The sequence below is a fragment of the Protopterus annectens genome, chromosome 8.part1 (genome assembly GCF_019279795.1).
Source record: "Protopterus annectens isolate FY-2018-M chromosome 8.part1, PAN1.0, whole genome shotgun sequence".
NCBI lineage: Eukaryota > Metazoa > Chordata > Ceratodontiformes > Protopteridae > Protopterus > Protopterus annectens.
In genome coordinates, this window is record NC_056742.1 from 281,533,366 (window position 1) to 281,549,864 (window position 16,499).

General features: G+C 37.5%; 1 protein-coding gene across 1 annotated transcript in view; it reads left to right on the forward strand.

The window, feature by feature from the left end:
- The window catches only part of ANKRD27 (ankyrin repeat domain 27), a 1,716,109-nt gene extending 1,700,017 nt beyond the window's left edge, over nucleotides 1–16,092 (forward strand). The window contains exons 28-29 of the mRNA XM_044081882.1: nucleotides 3,752–3,824; nucleotides 14,634–16,092. Coding sequence (XP_043937817.1) covers nucleotides 3,752–3,824; nucleotides 14,634–15,173 — 613 coding nt within the window. The 3' untranslated portion in view covers nucleotides 15,174–16,092. The remainder of the gene's footprint in view (nucleotides 1–3,751; nucleotides 3,825–14,633) is intronic.
- The last annotated feature ends 407 nt before the right edge of the window (nucleotides 16,093–16,499 follow it).

Below are 16,499 nucleotides of genomic sequence, written 5' to 3' on the forward strand. Positions count from 1 at the left end.
CCAGTTGGCTGCCATCTCCAATTTCCATATCAGTGTTGAGCTTACCTTTTCTTCCAAACTGTGTAAAGCCTTTCTGAAATGATTTTTTCTTCTTAGATCTCCTATTAAGGAGCCATCCCCACCATGGGATTTGACCTTGGTGCTGCAGTCCCTAACATAAAAAACTTTTGAACCAGCTGGTTCTTGTGGTATTCAATTCCTTTCCTGGAAGACAACCTTTTTAGTGGCCATTACTTCAGCCAAGAGGGTCTTTGGAACTCCAGGCTCTGTGCATTAAGCCTCCCTTCATGATCTTCCATAAGGACAGGGTGTCCCTTTGAACAAATCCTTCCTTCCTAAAGTGTCATCAGAAGTTAATCTCAGTCAGTCTACTGGTTTTCTTCCTAATTACTCTAATAAAGGAGAATATATCTTGTGTTGTTTAGATGTCCACAGGCAGTTATATTTTTATCTAAAAAAGACTGAGGAGTTTAGAAAGTTGGACCAACTCTTCGTGGTCTTCTCTCAAAACAGAAAGGGCCAGGCAGTCTCCAAAGTGACTATTTCCAGGTGGATTACTAGTTGTATTTCCTGCATTCATGCTAGTAGGCATTTAGAATTATCCAGAACGGTTAAGGCCCATTCTACCAGGTTTGTTGCTACATTGTCCACCTTTTTGGTTAGACTTTCCTGTGATGAAATTTGTGCTGCTACAACTTGGTCTAATCCACATACTTTTATTTTGCACTACAGATTGGGCTTAGTGTCCAGGAACAGGGCATCCTTTGGTTCCACCGTGTTCCAGCATAGTCTTCCTTGAAGCCACCCAGGGTACATAGTAGCTGGGGACTCTGACCCATCTGTGATGAATAATGACATGGATAGCATCAGATAGAGAGTTATGTACTTACTATAAGTTGGCATCCGTACTATCCACTGTCATCATTCATCACATTCCTGCCCTCCTTCCCCCCTACTTCTGTGGGTTCTGGCGAGGCTGAACTGGTTTGTATTTAGTGAGAATTTTTTTGGCATTCTATTGCAGTTGTTTCTGCATTTCTACTAATTTGGCAAACTTGATCTGAGGGTTAGAAGGTAGCAAGGGATTATGGGAAGGGGAAGAACATGAGCTCTGGTTCTGTCTGAGAAGTTGCTGGCTCGGATCCAACACCCATCTGTGATGAATAATGACACTGGATAGCACAGATACCAAGTTATGGGAAGTACATAACTCTTTTTTAGTCTCTTCTCACATATCCTTAGCTGCCACACCAGAATACTTTTCTAATCCATAGTCCTAAGTACTTTATTTTATCATGTCCCCATAAGTAAAGATATTGCTGAACCAATTCATGTGTGGGTACATAACTTACCACTATTGCCTTTTTGTTTTAGCTTCATTAATTTTGTATCCCAAAAAGATTTGAAACCGTCTCAAAATGTTCCAGATCACTGTAATGTCTCTCTCTGGTTTTGTCAGTTATAAAATAATATCATCTGCAAGTAGAGCCAGCTTTTCTTGACTAGCATACCAGTTATATCCTTAAATTTCTGAGTCCCTTATTTTTTTACCAATGATTCTAAATATAATGCAAATAAAGGGGAAAGAGGACACCCCTGCCTGTTTCCTCTGCTCAAGCAGAAATTATCAGAAAGGACCCCACCCACTTTAATTTTCACCTCCAATTCCTCATATATCCTCCTAATCAACCTTATAATTTTTTCAGTAAATGCAAATGCTTCATTGCCCTGTTCGTAAAGTCCCACCTTACTCTGTCAGATGCTTTCTCTGCATCAAGACCCATCAAGAATAATGATATTTTCTTACATTCTGCTTCCCTCTGGATCATCATTGTTCTGTTAATGTTGTCAAATGTTTGCCTCCCCTCCACAAAACCACACTGATCCATATCCATCAATTTTGGCATTACTTTTGTCATTCTTTTAGCTATTCTAGACATTAACACTTTCTAATCATGGTTTAGTATTGAAATGGCTCCAATGGATCTTTACCCTCTTTAGGTATTACAGCTACCACTACTTTCTTCCAGGATGTTGATACTTCTCTTAAAATACTGTTACACAAAACCTTTCAGATCTTTATCATTTTTCCCTCCTAGCTTCCAAACTTCCACAGTAGTATGATCTATTCCTGGGGACTTTCTTGTAGATTGGTTATACATCACAGTTTTTATCTCATCCCTCCAATCCTAACCATTAGTAATTGAGCCTCCTCAACCTCTAACCTTGGCATATTTAATTCATCCATAAACATTTCCATTTGTATCTTTTATTTCCATATTTCTCTGCTTTATACAGACTTTCATAGAATTTCCAAAATATTTCTAATACCTCTACAGGATTTCTTATTACCTGCCTTGTTATAGACTTCCTAAGATTGGTGACAGTCCTTTCTACTTTCTGTTGCCTGAGTTTTTGTGCTAAATGTTTTTGCGCTCTAGTGTTGTTGTCAAAAAACAGTTGCTTAACAGCAGTCTTTCTAAGCTTATACATATTATCAAGGTAACCCCTTATTTTCTGCTTAACATTCTGCAGATGGTTTTCAACTTCATGAATGCAGACTTGTAGCAGTAGGAAAAGTAGCCAAGTATAAAACACCCTTCATTGTGCTGGAACAGTTGCATATGCCGGCCATAAGAACTAGATTTTGGAAATGTGCTTACAAGTTGGATTCTTAAAGGAACAGCACTATATATAAGTGTACCCCCAAATAAATGACACATTAGGTAAAAACACTACAACTGCATCACAGGTGCAGAATAGCAGCAAATTCTTTCAGTGTAATGGATGGCAATCCACTCCACTACGTCAAGAGAACTTTAATGTTTGACTTCATTTAGAGTGAGATTTTCACAAAATGTCTGGATTTTTGCCTCTATTTTTGGTCTGATTCTCTTAAAATTGTGTTTTTTGGGCAAATTGTTGGTAAATCATTGAGTTAAAGTCAGAAAATAGTAACAGACATTTGAGTATGAGTTCTTACACTTCAGAAAAATTCATGCTGACGCAAAACCTTAGTCTACCAACTTTCTAAGTTTGTAAGAGCAGTACTTAAAAAGGGTCCTTATTTTTGAGCCTTTTTCCCTCCATTATTTATGAATTTGTTCAGATTTTTTGTTATAAGAGATTGAGAGGTATAGTGAGGTTTTTTGCTTGTACTTGAAGTTCTGGCAACGTGAGTATACAAGCGTAATCACCATTGCTGTTTTCTTGAAAAGGTAACTAACTTGACTAGCTGGTATACTGTCATGTCGATTGGCTATAACTGGAATATATGAGCTAGTCTAAAATCACAAAGTGGAGCCACCACTGTTCAATGTGGAACAGCAGAACAGTGGGCTAAATTGATCACAAATGCGGAGCTTTCCGCACAATCTGGAGTACTTGGTGCTCACCCACCTAAAAGTAATATTCCTTACTGAAAACTAATTATTTCTCCCAGAATTTTCTTAAGCTCCATTATAGCAGTTTTAGGTGGAATATAAATACATGCCAGTATAATCATCCTCCCTTGCCAGTAGCCCCTTAATACTACATAAATACCATTATTATCTTTTTTTATCCTCTTCTATCACTATTGGAGCTCCTCTTGCAATTAATGTGAGTACTCCTCTTTGACTAAAGCTTAAGACAGTTTTTGGTCTGTTGCAAATTTCTTTTAAGACAGTTTTTGGTCTGTTGCAAATTTGTTTTATTGTCCTTGATATTTACAAAGGATCAGGGTAACTGCTGAATTTGTTTTATGCTCTAGATCGAAGTGTTTGCGCAAAACAATAACAAGAGATAAAAGTGTTCCCAACTTTGATGAGGCACTTTTGCATCAGGTAAGAGAAAGCATTCTTCTTTTTTGAAAACTTATTCTCTTCCAGAAGCTCTGTTTTGCTTACTTTGATATTTGTTATTGAATGTACAAGTAGTCAAGCATGTATCATTTCACACTGAAGTAGAGTTGAAAGGTACATTAAGAAAGCTGCCAGTTTTCTCAAAATAGTGACATTTAAAAATTAAGGTTTTGTCATATTTTATCAATAACAGATATGTTAGTTTTTGGTTTGAGCACTTTTATGAAAGTCAGTCTTTCCTGTGTCAGCCATGAGCATTCATAATTTCTAACTGCATAACCAGAAGGAGGAAAGACCCTGCAGGGAAGCTTGAACAGTCTTTGAATGGTGTCAGTGTTGCCAGTATATTGGTTTCAGAGATGGGGACAGTAGCATTGTCACTATTCAGTCTTAGTATTACGTATTTGTGCTGCATAGCCAGGATTTTTGTAACCCCCCCCACACACACACACACACACAGTGACAAGTGTAGTTCCACTTACCCAAAAAAGGTCAAAGGTAGGTAAAATAATAGATAACTAAGCATTCAGAAGAATGCCATCTAACAAACTGTAGACTTGTAAACCATAATAAATATTGCATTTTTTTAAATTAAAATTGTAGTGCATCTTATTGCAAACACTGAATTATTTTTTAAAAAGTATATGAATGGCAAAAAATGGCATGAGGATTGTTATATTTTCGCCCAAAGCATCATAAAAACCTTATCGTCATAAATTAATGCTGAGGTGTGTCTGACTGGAGGAGTATGGCCAGACCAGATCCTATCTTTCTTTGTGTAAAACAGTAATAACAGAGCTCTTAGGAGGCTGGTATCGCCTTAGTAACTACGGCAACTGGCATATCAGTTCTCTCCCCAGTCTTCGTAACTCAGAAGGGAACCCATGTGAACTCTGTGATTTATTGGTAACAGCTTGCTTAACTACCCCAAACCTTTTCAATGGCAAATGGCCTTAACAACCTCACCTTGATTTCTGTATCTAATTGTAGAAGTCTAACTTGCAAGAAAAAAGGTCTCAGTCCTTTCTGCTACCTCCCCTTGAAGCCATCACTTGTGTACAGTACCTGGTAGTAGTTTTTAAAAACTGCCGAAATGTCATCTAGCCTCCTCCTTTCCAGTTTGCATCTTTTCCCTAACTACTGCCCTCTCTTCCTGCTGTCTGTGCTTTCAAAGAGCAGGTAGTATTTTCAAAGTAAAAATTCTTGTCACCCTTTGAAATTGCAGCTTTATAGCTAGAAACTGCTTAAGCTCATCTTTTACTCTGACCCATTCACTGTGCACTTCCTGCAGTAGACTTCTAAGCCTGAACTGAAGCTGAACCAGCATTCTTTGGGAATGATTAAATGCTTACATATTTTCCCCCATCCTCTCTAGATTTCTTCCATAATGTTTCCTTCATTAGATCTTAATATTCTCCCATTCATTTAATGACTCCCTCATGTTCTTTCCCATCTCCCTTAGTAACACAACTTTGCATCATCAGCTAAAGTGATCCCCCCTTATAAGAATGTTGGGACTTGCCAAAGACCGACTTGTTTACTTGATTCATCCAGATACAGCATGATCTACATTGAAGCATGGTCTGATAAAACCACAGAATCAAAGTGATAAGTTTGCACCATGCAAACAAATTCCTGTAGTCCCACAAGTTTATTAAGCCTGGGTTGACACTTATGCCAAAGTTCCATGACCTTAATTGTTGGTATAAATCTTGGTAAGTTTTATATTGAGAAAATACGAATCTTGAGGGATTTATAGAAGTAATTCTTGACTTTGTGGAAAACTTTTCTGGGGTCATGTCTTTAGAGATACAGATGTATTACAAAAGTTGAATGTTTCTGCATGTTGTCTTTCTGGGGATTACTTTAAGTATTTCTGTTGTACTTGACTGGAGGAAATTACAGGGTGTACTGTTTATAGGTGTTGTTTTGTATCTTTTGGCTGGTGGAGGCTGCAGTCTTGAGAAGATATTCACCTGCATTTTAGGGATCACCGTACTCTTCACCCCAGTCAGAGTTTTTATATCTGTGACCACTGAACTTTCCCACTCCTTCAGTCAAGAGTTTTTATATCTGGGGATTTTTTTTTTGTCTCACTAGTGTAGATTTCAATGCCATCTTTGCTTCTAAACCACTGTAAGGCTGGGTTAAAACTAAATGCACTTTGAGACTGGTCAAACAGCATGACTGTCTCAAACTACCCATGTCCAGTTAACAATTGGGAAAGTCCTTTACCACATCATTTTTAGCTGTAGATCCCCACCATGAACCAGGATAAGCACACCGCCTACCTCCATTTACTGGAATCCCTCACCATACAGCCCAGTACCTTAGTCATGGGAGATTTCAACTATCCTTCATAGACTGGGGGACATACTTAAGCAAAAATACGCTCACCCAGAGGTTCCAGGACTTTGACACAAATGCTCTGTAACAGATAATCTGTACCTCCACTAGAGGCTCTAATGTTCTGGACATAGTACTCACCAACATGTGGAGTTGTACTTCAACTTGCGTAATGCCCTCCCTGGTTAGGTCAGACCACAAATCGGTTTCATTTGAAGTGACTACTGTAACTGACACCCTCACAGGAACAAACATTATAAAAAACTTCACCAAAGCTAACTACAGCATACTAAGCAATGGTATAAAAAGCTTCATATCATCCACAATCGCAGACACCAGTGGTCACTTTGCAGAAGTACATGCAAATGCCCTGTATAAACACTTAAGCGACTGCATAAATTCTGCTGTACTTGACTGGATCAAAACCAGGTCTTCTCATAAAAGCAAGCCACCATGATGGACTTCACGTCTAAGCAGATTATATAACAAGAGGAAGAAACTGTTGTCCAAAAGCAAGAGGGCTAAAACTCTGCAGAGGAAGAGTTGCCTCCTAAGACTTAACAGGAAAAATCAGAAATCTTGTAAAGTTTTCTAAAGCAAATTACAAAACTAAAATCACATCCCTAGCCAAGAATAATCATAAGGCATCATTTAACTACATCTGAAGTCTAAAAGGGAATGCCCAGCTATGTGCCAAACTGGTTGTAGATGGGATCACTCATACTACACCGGAAGATATTGCTGTACCTGCTAGCTGACAGATTCAATGCAAACTTCACCTCCCCATCCTCACCTACCATATCCCAAAGCATATCTGACACCAGTCCTATGCCTACTATCTCTAGAGAAAAGGTCATTGCTGCACTTGCCAAGGCCAAAAACATGGCTTCATTGGGACCAGATAATATCTCAAGTTGTTTACTAAACAATTTAAAACAAAAACTAGCGGACCCACTTGGCCTTCTCTTTAACCATAGTTTGAGAACTGGCTATGTGCCTGCAGAATAGAGAACAGTAACATTAATCCTCCTGCACAAAGGGGGGGGGCATCAATTGACCCTGGGAAGTACAAGACCCATAAGTCTAACCAGCCTCATCTGCAAGACCATGGAAAGGATTATCATGGACTTGACAACAATGACTTAGGCAACCTCCAAACGCTGGACCCAACCCAGTTTGGCTTTAAGGGTAGATCATGGTTAATAAGCCTGGTAGACTTCTTTGAGAATGTTACGAAATCCATGGATAAGACAGTGCACACAGCTTATCTCGACCTTGCCAAGGCTTTTGACACAATTTCCCACTCTGGCATCATTGAGAAACTCTCCCAGTTAGGGATTAACCCTTACTTTACTAGATGGGTAGTCAGCTGGCTCACCGACAGAACACTCTGTCAAAATTGGTGACTCCACCTCCATCAGTAGACCTGTCATCAGTGGAGTACCACAGGTGTCTGTGCTTGGTGCCTTACTGTTTAGCATCTATTTTTCAGAAGTCCAGGCCAAAGTAGATGGCCTTTGGCTCACCATGTTCGCTGATGACTGTAAACTGGTAGCAATCCTTGAGTCCCCCAATGGTGTCAACATATTACAAGAAGGGCTAACACAAACAAGTGATTGGTGCCAAAGCCATGCTCTAAAACTAAATGTAAAAAGTGCATTATTATGCTGTATGGCAAAATGGAATTCCTTACAAATTATAGTATTGACAGCAACCCCTGAGTTCCAACCCAGTGGTGTGAGACTTGGCAACACAGGTTGATAACAATTTGAACTTTGACCACCAAGTTTCCACAGTGGTAAGGAAAGCCTTCAACTTAGCATACCTCATAGGTAGGTACTAGGTTATCAGCCCTGGGGCCTATATAAGCCTAGCCAAAAAGGTTCCCTGGCTTTCGCCACCCAAGAAAATTATTTTCCTGTGCCCCTGGCAAGCAGTGCCACAGAAGTGATCTCCGGGGTGAATTTTCTATTTCCCATCCAGTCATCAAGATTTTTCTTAGAGGGCCAATGAGGAGCTTTGCTTGACATGAATGGGTAGTTTGTTCCAGAGTATGGGAGTCATGTCATTGCACATACCCTGCTCTGCATCATTGGCATTTCTGATCCAGATTCCCCTAACCGAACTATCCTTCTTTTATTTGCTGTCTGTGTTAAAATTCACATTTTTTTAAGCAAGGGCATTGCATCGTTCAGAATCCATTTTGTGCTGTTTGAACAGGTGAGTTTTTTTGTGGACCGTACATGTTTCTTGAATATGCAGTCTTAGTAACACTAAAGATCACTGCTGTAGTAACCATGCTGGACCTAACTCCGTGCAGAGAACAGTGTGAGAAGATCAGTTCTTCTGACTATTCTATCATTTGAGCAGATAGGCTGCATGCCCTAATCCCTAACATGTAATCGGGTATTTCATATGAGCAGCTGACCCTAGTTCAGCCTCCACCTTCTGCTCCCTTTCATTCATCTTTAAGCCTTTGTGTCTGCTTGTCTTATTTTAAGTATCTGTGTCTTTGGCAGCAGACTAAGTTCTAATACACCAATGCAGTGGCTTCTGCTAGAGGCCAGATAAAACCTTGTTGAACGTTATTTTCCTCAGTTACTGCATTTAACCTGCTGATACCTTCAGATCCTTTTTCTTACCCTAAAACTCTTAAAACAGAAACAGATGCCTTTTTATGTGTTACTGCTCTTGCATGGAATAGTCTCCTTCTCATTTTAATTGATGTTTTGAAAGCTCGGCTGCTCTTAAAACTGAAATATAATGCAAACCTATGGCTGTTTTTGCTTGTGATACTGAAACCTGTGGCCTGCATGGCCTCACTGTTGCTGCTCAGTTTTTGTATTCTCTTTTGTTTAGTCTTCTCCCACATATCTTTAGCTACCATAATGGAGTCTTTTTTAATCCACACTCTAAATACTTCATTTTTTCATGTTCCAATAAATATGTGTATTGCTGAACCAGTTCATGTGTGGGTACATGCTTTATACTTGTAGCCTTTGTTTTATCTTCATTCATTTTATATCTGAAAAAAAAAAAACAGAACTGTCTCATAATATTCCACAACACCGAGATGTCTTTTCTAGGTCAATCTGCTATAAATTAATATCATCTGCAAATAAAACCAACTTTTCTTGAATACCATACCAGTTATAATTTTGAATTTCGGAGTGTCTTATTTTCTTTGCCAGTGGTTCTAAGTACAACACTGCTAACAAAGGGGAAAGAGGACACCCTTGCCTAGTTCTTCTTTTTAGTCAACTTAGATAGGAACCCTCCCACTTTGATTTTTGACTCTGGGTCCTCGTATATTCTTCTAATTAACCATATTATTTTGTCAGAAAATGCAAGTGCTTCCATTACCCTACTCATAAAATCCCAACTTAATCTGTCAAATGCTTTCTGTGCATCAAGACCAACTGAATAACAGCAGTATTTTCTTACATTCTGCTTCCTTCTGGATCATCCATCATTGTTTAACAAATGTTTGCCTCCCCTCCTCTCCGCAAAACCACATTGGTCCATAATTGTCAATAATTTTGGCATCACCTTTGCCATTCTTTTAGCCATTATAGACAATAAACAATTTATAATTGGGGTATACAATTAAAATGGGCCTAAATGAAGCTGGATCAGATGAATCATTATCGCCTTTAGGCATTACAACCACCACAGCCTTTATCCAGGATGTTGGTGCCTCCCCTCCATTTAAAATACCGTTAAACAAATCTTACAGGTCTTTATCACTTCCTTCCATCCTAGCTTCCAAACTTCCACCAGAATACAGTCTATTCCTAGAGACTTCACTGCAGATTGGTTATACATCACTTTTTTTATCTCATCTCCTCCTGTCTTAATTGCAAGTTTTTGAGCCTCAAGTACCTCTGACTTTGGCATGTTTGTTTTCCGTAAATATTGCCACTTGTGATTTTTCTTTCACTTTTGCTTTCCCCACTTCTCAGCTTTATACAAATTTTCATAAAATATCTCTAAATCCCTCTACAAGATCGTTGGTTATTTTGATTGTTATAGCCTACCTAAGTTTGGCAACACCAGTTTTACTTTCTGTTGCCTAAGTTGTCATGGCAAAAGCTGTAGTGCTCAGGACTTATCGTAAACAATTGCTTAATAGCAATCTTTCTAAACTCATGCATATTGCCCAGGTACTCATTTATTTTCTCTTTAGCACTCTGCAATTCCACCTGTGTGAGATTCCCCTCATTGTGTAATACTTTACTCTTTGCCCCACCCCCTCTAAATAGTTATTACTTGTTAACCAGGTCTCTCTTTCTTTTATTTCTACCCTGTTTTTAAACTCCTCTTTCATTTGACCCCACTCGCTAGCTACAACGTCTGGAGCACTTTCTATCTTCCGTAATAATTTATGGATAATTTCCACTACCTACTCCTTAAATTCATTTTCTGGTAGGTGGTAAAGCACCAGTGTCTCATATTTACTTCATTACCCTGCATTTTTAGCTTAGTAATTATTGGTGCATGATCTGAAGTAGTTTTTGAATATGTATCAAAGTTCTCAGTTAAATGCACATGTTCCTGTGAAATATAATTTCTGTCAAGCCTAGCTCAGTTATTGTACCTTGGGGAATAATTTGTAAATTCTCTTTAAGTTCTTGTTGCTGAATTCATATCTTTCATACCAAATATTTTCATATATTTCTTCAGAAATCTACTTTTTTTGTTGTGCTTTCCTTTCTAGCAATTAATATAGGTACTACTATTTTCCCTTTCCCTGATATTCTTCAGAATGTCCATACTGAAATCTTTTCTTATCAAATTTATGCGCTCAGTTCTTTACAAATGTGTCTCCTGTAGCATTGCTATTTTCACTCTGCATTTTTTAATATGATTAAGTATTCTTTCCTTTCTGTTTGTATCTGTGAGAACATTCACATTCCAAGACAGTATGGAAAGTGTCGCCATTAAATGTCTGTTTCCAGTTTTTGTGATACATGCACCCATTAATGTTTAAAAGGTTAATGCTTTATACATTTTTTATTATCCTCAACATTGGAACCTATGTCACATTTTACAAGACTTTTTATTTTAATAAAAACCCTCAAAGAAACAAAAAAAAAAACATACCCCCATAACCCATTAATACAAAACAGATAACTATGTACATCTTCAAATAATGAAGTTTAACCCTTCTAATAAGAACATTTGTACCTAATGTATAGTGGCTAACTCAAGCCCTAATTAACCTGAAAATGAGGTTGTCCATGCTGCAGTGCATGTTATTGAATGTGCTTCTACTTACACAGTTGGTTTGTTCATTCTTTTTGGTCCTTATTCCCCATCCCTCAGACGTAAAATATATTTGCATACTTTCAGAAATCATTAACTCATAGCCTTAAAGAAACAAGTGTTCTGTCTTTTATTATTCTGTCATCAGCTTGCCTCCATTAAAATGTAAGAGAAAAAAAGATGCAGTCTCCTGTTGCAGCCTGTTAGATAAGCAGAAAATTTATTGCTAAAGGAAAACTTTTCACTATATTCTGTGTTCCCTTAAATACTTTTTTCCGCTTAAAAATTATTAGATTAAGCCAAGGGTCTTAATCCAGAAATGCTCGTATGCAAAAGTAAGAGAAACAAATCAACTCTACGTATATTACAACCTGTGTACTTTTTCCTTACATCATTGACCCAAGATTACAGCCTCTTAACTTAAACATGCTTTTGTGTAGCTTTTCTTCTCTTTTTGCACTGTAATGCATACATTTCTTAATACCCAAAAAGAATGAAGAGGAAGAGAAAATGCACCTGTTTAATTTAATAACTTTATCACCTCTAAGAACAACTAAAATAGTTTACTATAAATTATGCAATATAGTGTGAAAAGTTTCATAGAAGTACTGTTAAAAATGTTTTACTTATAGTTACTCTTTTCCTTCATCTTCCCCCTCCCCTCTGAGTCATTCCAAACATTAATGACATGAAGTGAAGCAAATGCCTTGTACTTGGTCACAAGTTTAACAAAGACAGCAAAAGTTCACTCTTTTCACTTGTTCTCATATAGCCATATTTCACAAATCCACAGTTGGTGCTTTGCAGTCTAACATTTATTCAGTATTTTATGTTTTGCTGGTATTCCTGTTCATCTCCATCCCCCGCTTCAGATTCTGGTTCAATTCCATGGTACTCCCGATTATTCTGTTCAACTCCCTGGGCTTTTGTCTGTCTTTCAAGCATTTTCCTTTGAAACAGTGGGAAAGGTTAAAGTCCCTAATTGTGCATTATTATTCAAAGAATAAGAAGCAAAGTCCCTTCTGCTTGATGGCTCATTTTTTTTATGTTGGACAAACTTTTTCCTTTACTCCTTAGCCTGTTCTGCTTCAAAAAATGCCTTTGATCCTCCAGGAACAAATATTGTGAAGGCAGCTGGATACAGCAACTTGAATTTCACATCTGCTTTTCAACATTTCCTGATTACTGGAAAAAAATTGTTTCTCTTCTGCCTGGTGTACAGTGAATAATCGTTTTCCATAAACACTCTACTATCTCTGACTTCACCCTTGTGTCACAGTTTTGTCAGGATAAACTCTTTCCTGCTGGTAGGCTTACATCTTTACTAATAATGGTTTTGGCTGCATTCTCAGTCAGATTTGGAGCATACACAAGGTGTACCCTTTCAACTAACAGTTCTGCTGTGGAATACCAGTTCAGTTGCTTATTTTTGCCTTCATAAAATTAATACAGTGTGTTCCTTCTGGTTTCTCTGGTATAGATTTTCCCTGTGTTCCTGGTCCTCTAATTCTACCATTTTTTTTTCAAACATCTCATATTGAGTCGCACCATATTCTGCCAGACTTTTCATTTCGACTTCTGATTTTTGCAGTTTTATCAACTCCGAATATCTGTTTAAAGCTTCTTCCATTAGCCTTTTGTTACTTGAGCTGATGTACTCCTTCACTGTTTTATTTTAATCAGCTTTGAGCACATTTGTCTTATTTTTCCTCAAGACTACTGGAAGCTATGTCTTGCACCAAAGCTGGAGGTTGAACTGCTTTTTGCTGAACAGCCAGAGGATTCTTCTCAGTAAGTGTTTTCTCTCTACCTTTTCTAGTTGATATTCTTTCATATTCTTTTAGTTTCCTCTTTGCAAGCATCCAGGCAGTGTACTTTCTAGCCAGTAACTGAATTTTATCCAGGCTTACAATATCACTGGCTGCTGTTTCTCAGTTTCTGTTTTCACACTGGGAGAGCTGAAATTAAGATGTTGATCAGTGTGTAGCCATCTTGGAAGTCAAACATTTTGCCATTTTAATTTTATCCATATTAACTCTTAAATTCTCTTCCATTTGATCAGACTGTTTAATTGTATTACTGAAATTTTCTTGGATCTCTGTTAGCTGCTGCTTTTAGGCCTAGTGGCTTCCTTTTGTTCCTATAGACTTTCCAACTCATCATCCCAGACCAGTGTCAGAAATTTGAGAAAATTTCAAACAGTTTTATTAAATTCTGTAATTCAGCTTTAATTGCTTCAAAGCTGTTTGGGACATCCTTAGCCTCAGCATTAATTTAGGCTCTTTTTGCACAAGGTATGGAACCTCACAGTTACCACTTTTGTGACATACATGTCACTTTATCTCACTAATACCAGTGCAGTTTCAACACACCTTTCTGTTGCAGTATCATTTGTGGTATGAAACCTTTGCTTATCTTTAGAGTAAGATTCAAACTTAATTTTTGCAACTATATTATTATTATTTTCAACATATTTCTTTAACCATAAGGATAAACTTAAGCAGGCCATTTATGTTTTTCAGTACCACACATTGCTAGGATTGCATATTTTCCTAGTCTGGCATGTGAATTTTGTGCATTGCCATTCAGGCTTGAAAGTTTTTGATTTTGGCTGTCCTTATTTCTTACTCTGCTAGCCAATGCTTTTGAGTTAATCTAAACCTTTTGTAACATAGTTTCATTTGTATAAATTGAAGATTTTCTTGTGTCTTTTTTTCTTGTAATACCTTTTAGCACTACTGGATCCTCCCATCACACTCCCTGAGACATGTTCCTACAGAATGGGCTAGAGAAACAACAGGATTTTTTTTTCATTTGTCTTCAGTCTACATGCTTTCTTACAAAACCTTTTTTTCTGCTTTTGTTTTGGAGACCCTTTTGATTCCTTAGCTTCACCTTAGAGACCTGGTGGGCCAGAATTAAAAAAAGTTGTTGCCTGTTGTCAGAAACTTATGATCTGATGTCCCTGACTAGTAGCTGTTGTTGAGACACTGCCTTCTTCCCACTGCTGACAAGCAACCTTCTTACATGGTTCTAGTACCTTTGGCATTAGAAAGTGTGAATGTACAGAAGATCCAAAATAATGATGTGTGAGTGCATTTGCAGCAACATTTATATTATGCAAGTAAATTGATACGTTTCCTGAACTCATTCTGATGTTGATTTTCCATTTTTTTTCAGCTGGCCATCAAGACATTTGATAAAAGAAAGTTGAAATCTACCATGACACTGGATCGGAGCAAGCCTCAGCTAACTTTCATGAGAACAAGTAATGAATCAGCTCAACGTATTTTTGATGAAGCCATTCGTAAAGACAAATTACAAGATCGAAGGCATTCTTTTGGTCTGGAATACTTACTGGAGCACAATGGCAAGAGTACAGAAAACAGTAGAAGTCACCAGTTAGAGGATTGTACCATTTCAAATATTGGCCATGAAAATGACTTTAGGGACCCAGGAAGTACAAATGCCAAAACAGACAGTGAAAGCCCCCGTATAAACGAGCAGCAGTTGCAAGATACAGGTGCTCATTGTGTTTACAAAACTGGAACTACACATGAATTGAAAAATATGCCTTCAGGACTACTTCACCAAACCATGGCACAAGGAGATGTTGATGTGTTGTACATGGACTGTACATCTGACCTGGAATCATCATGGTCCGACTTAGGCACACCAACTCAAACAGACTGTGCTGTGCTTAGTAAGCAAATTCAGTGATGAAAAAAACACCAAGCTGGGAGAATTGTATACATTATCATCAAGTTGCACTTGATTTTTTCCCTTAAAAATAGGACTACTGCTAGTATTTTTTTTTCTTAGGAAACTAATATTTCCAATTTTGAACTGAATACTCTGTTCAACTTATTTTTTTACTGGTTTGTCGGCAGTCCTTCTCTTCTGCGTTACTGATGCTCTAGCCAGTGGTGTTGTTTGACAAGTGTCACTATATGTGTCAGGATTGTAACTGTTATATGGAGGGGCATTTATTTTGAACAGTTAATGTCACTAAATATGGTACCTTGTATTAGCAGCAATTAGCATAAGGAACATAGATTTCTTGCTGCTGGTGTCACCATTTGGTATTCTTCACGTAAGAATAACAGTCAGAAGTCTCATTTGAATATTACAAAACATGGTGCTGCTAGTTTTGTGTCTGTGTTTGAATGTAAGAGTACTGTGGGGTTATGATAAATGTGGGTATTCTTCCCCACATCTGAAATAATCCTGTCACATGAATTCATCATAAACATAAGTGTTGCTATTGTTAATAATTAAGAGTTATGTGGTTCTAAAGTCGTGTTAGTATTGCTCAAAACAGCTTTAAAATCTTTATAGCAATAATATACACTTATTTGTGTAGAAAAGTACCCTGGATTGTTAAGGCTGCTGTGCTAGTAGAAATTTTGTAAAGTTGTAAAACAGTGTAAAGATTTAAAATTAACCATCAGTTTGTTTTCAAAAGCATTTCTAAAGCCACTTAATGAGGAAAAAGAATACATTGTATATTTTTCTACTAAGCAATTTATTTACATCATTTCTTGATTTGCAACAGACTGTTAATCTAAAAAAGCAACTTTTCTAATGTGCCTTTTAATTTATGTGCCAAATGGATTATAAACGATACATTTAAAAAGTTTCTTGTCTCAGTCTGGTTTAGTATTAACATGAACAGAAAGCCCAGTGTGACATAGTGGTGGTATTAATGCTGAAGGTGCAGGTAGCATGTGTCTGGGAACATGTTTAAATTGTCACTTTGATGATCATGCTGGAAAATCTGTACAGCAAAGTGCTGATTGCTTCAGGCAGGTATGATTAATATGTTGTGTGGCTGAATATGGTCCTCTCAGCTAGGATGTGGAAGTTGAAAAGGGCATATAATATTTAACATGCTGCACTAATTTGTATGCGTATGCAAGGTACATCTTCCTGCATGTATGTCAGAAGACAGAAAATTTTATACACATTGGCATTTTGAATGTTTTCTTTTCCCTAGACTTTGTGTTTTTTTGTTTTTTTTAAGTTTGCTTTGGCATGGGTGGGCTC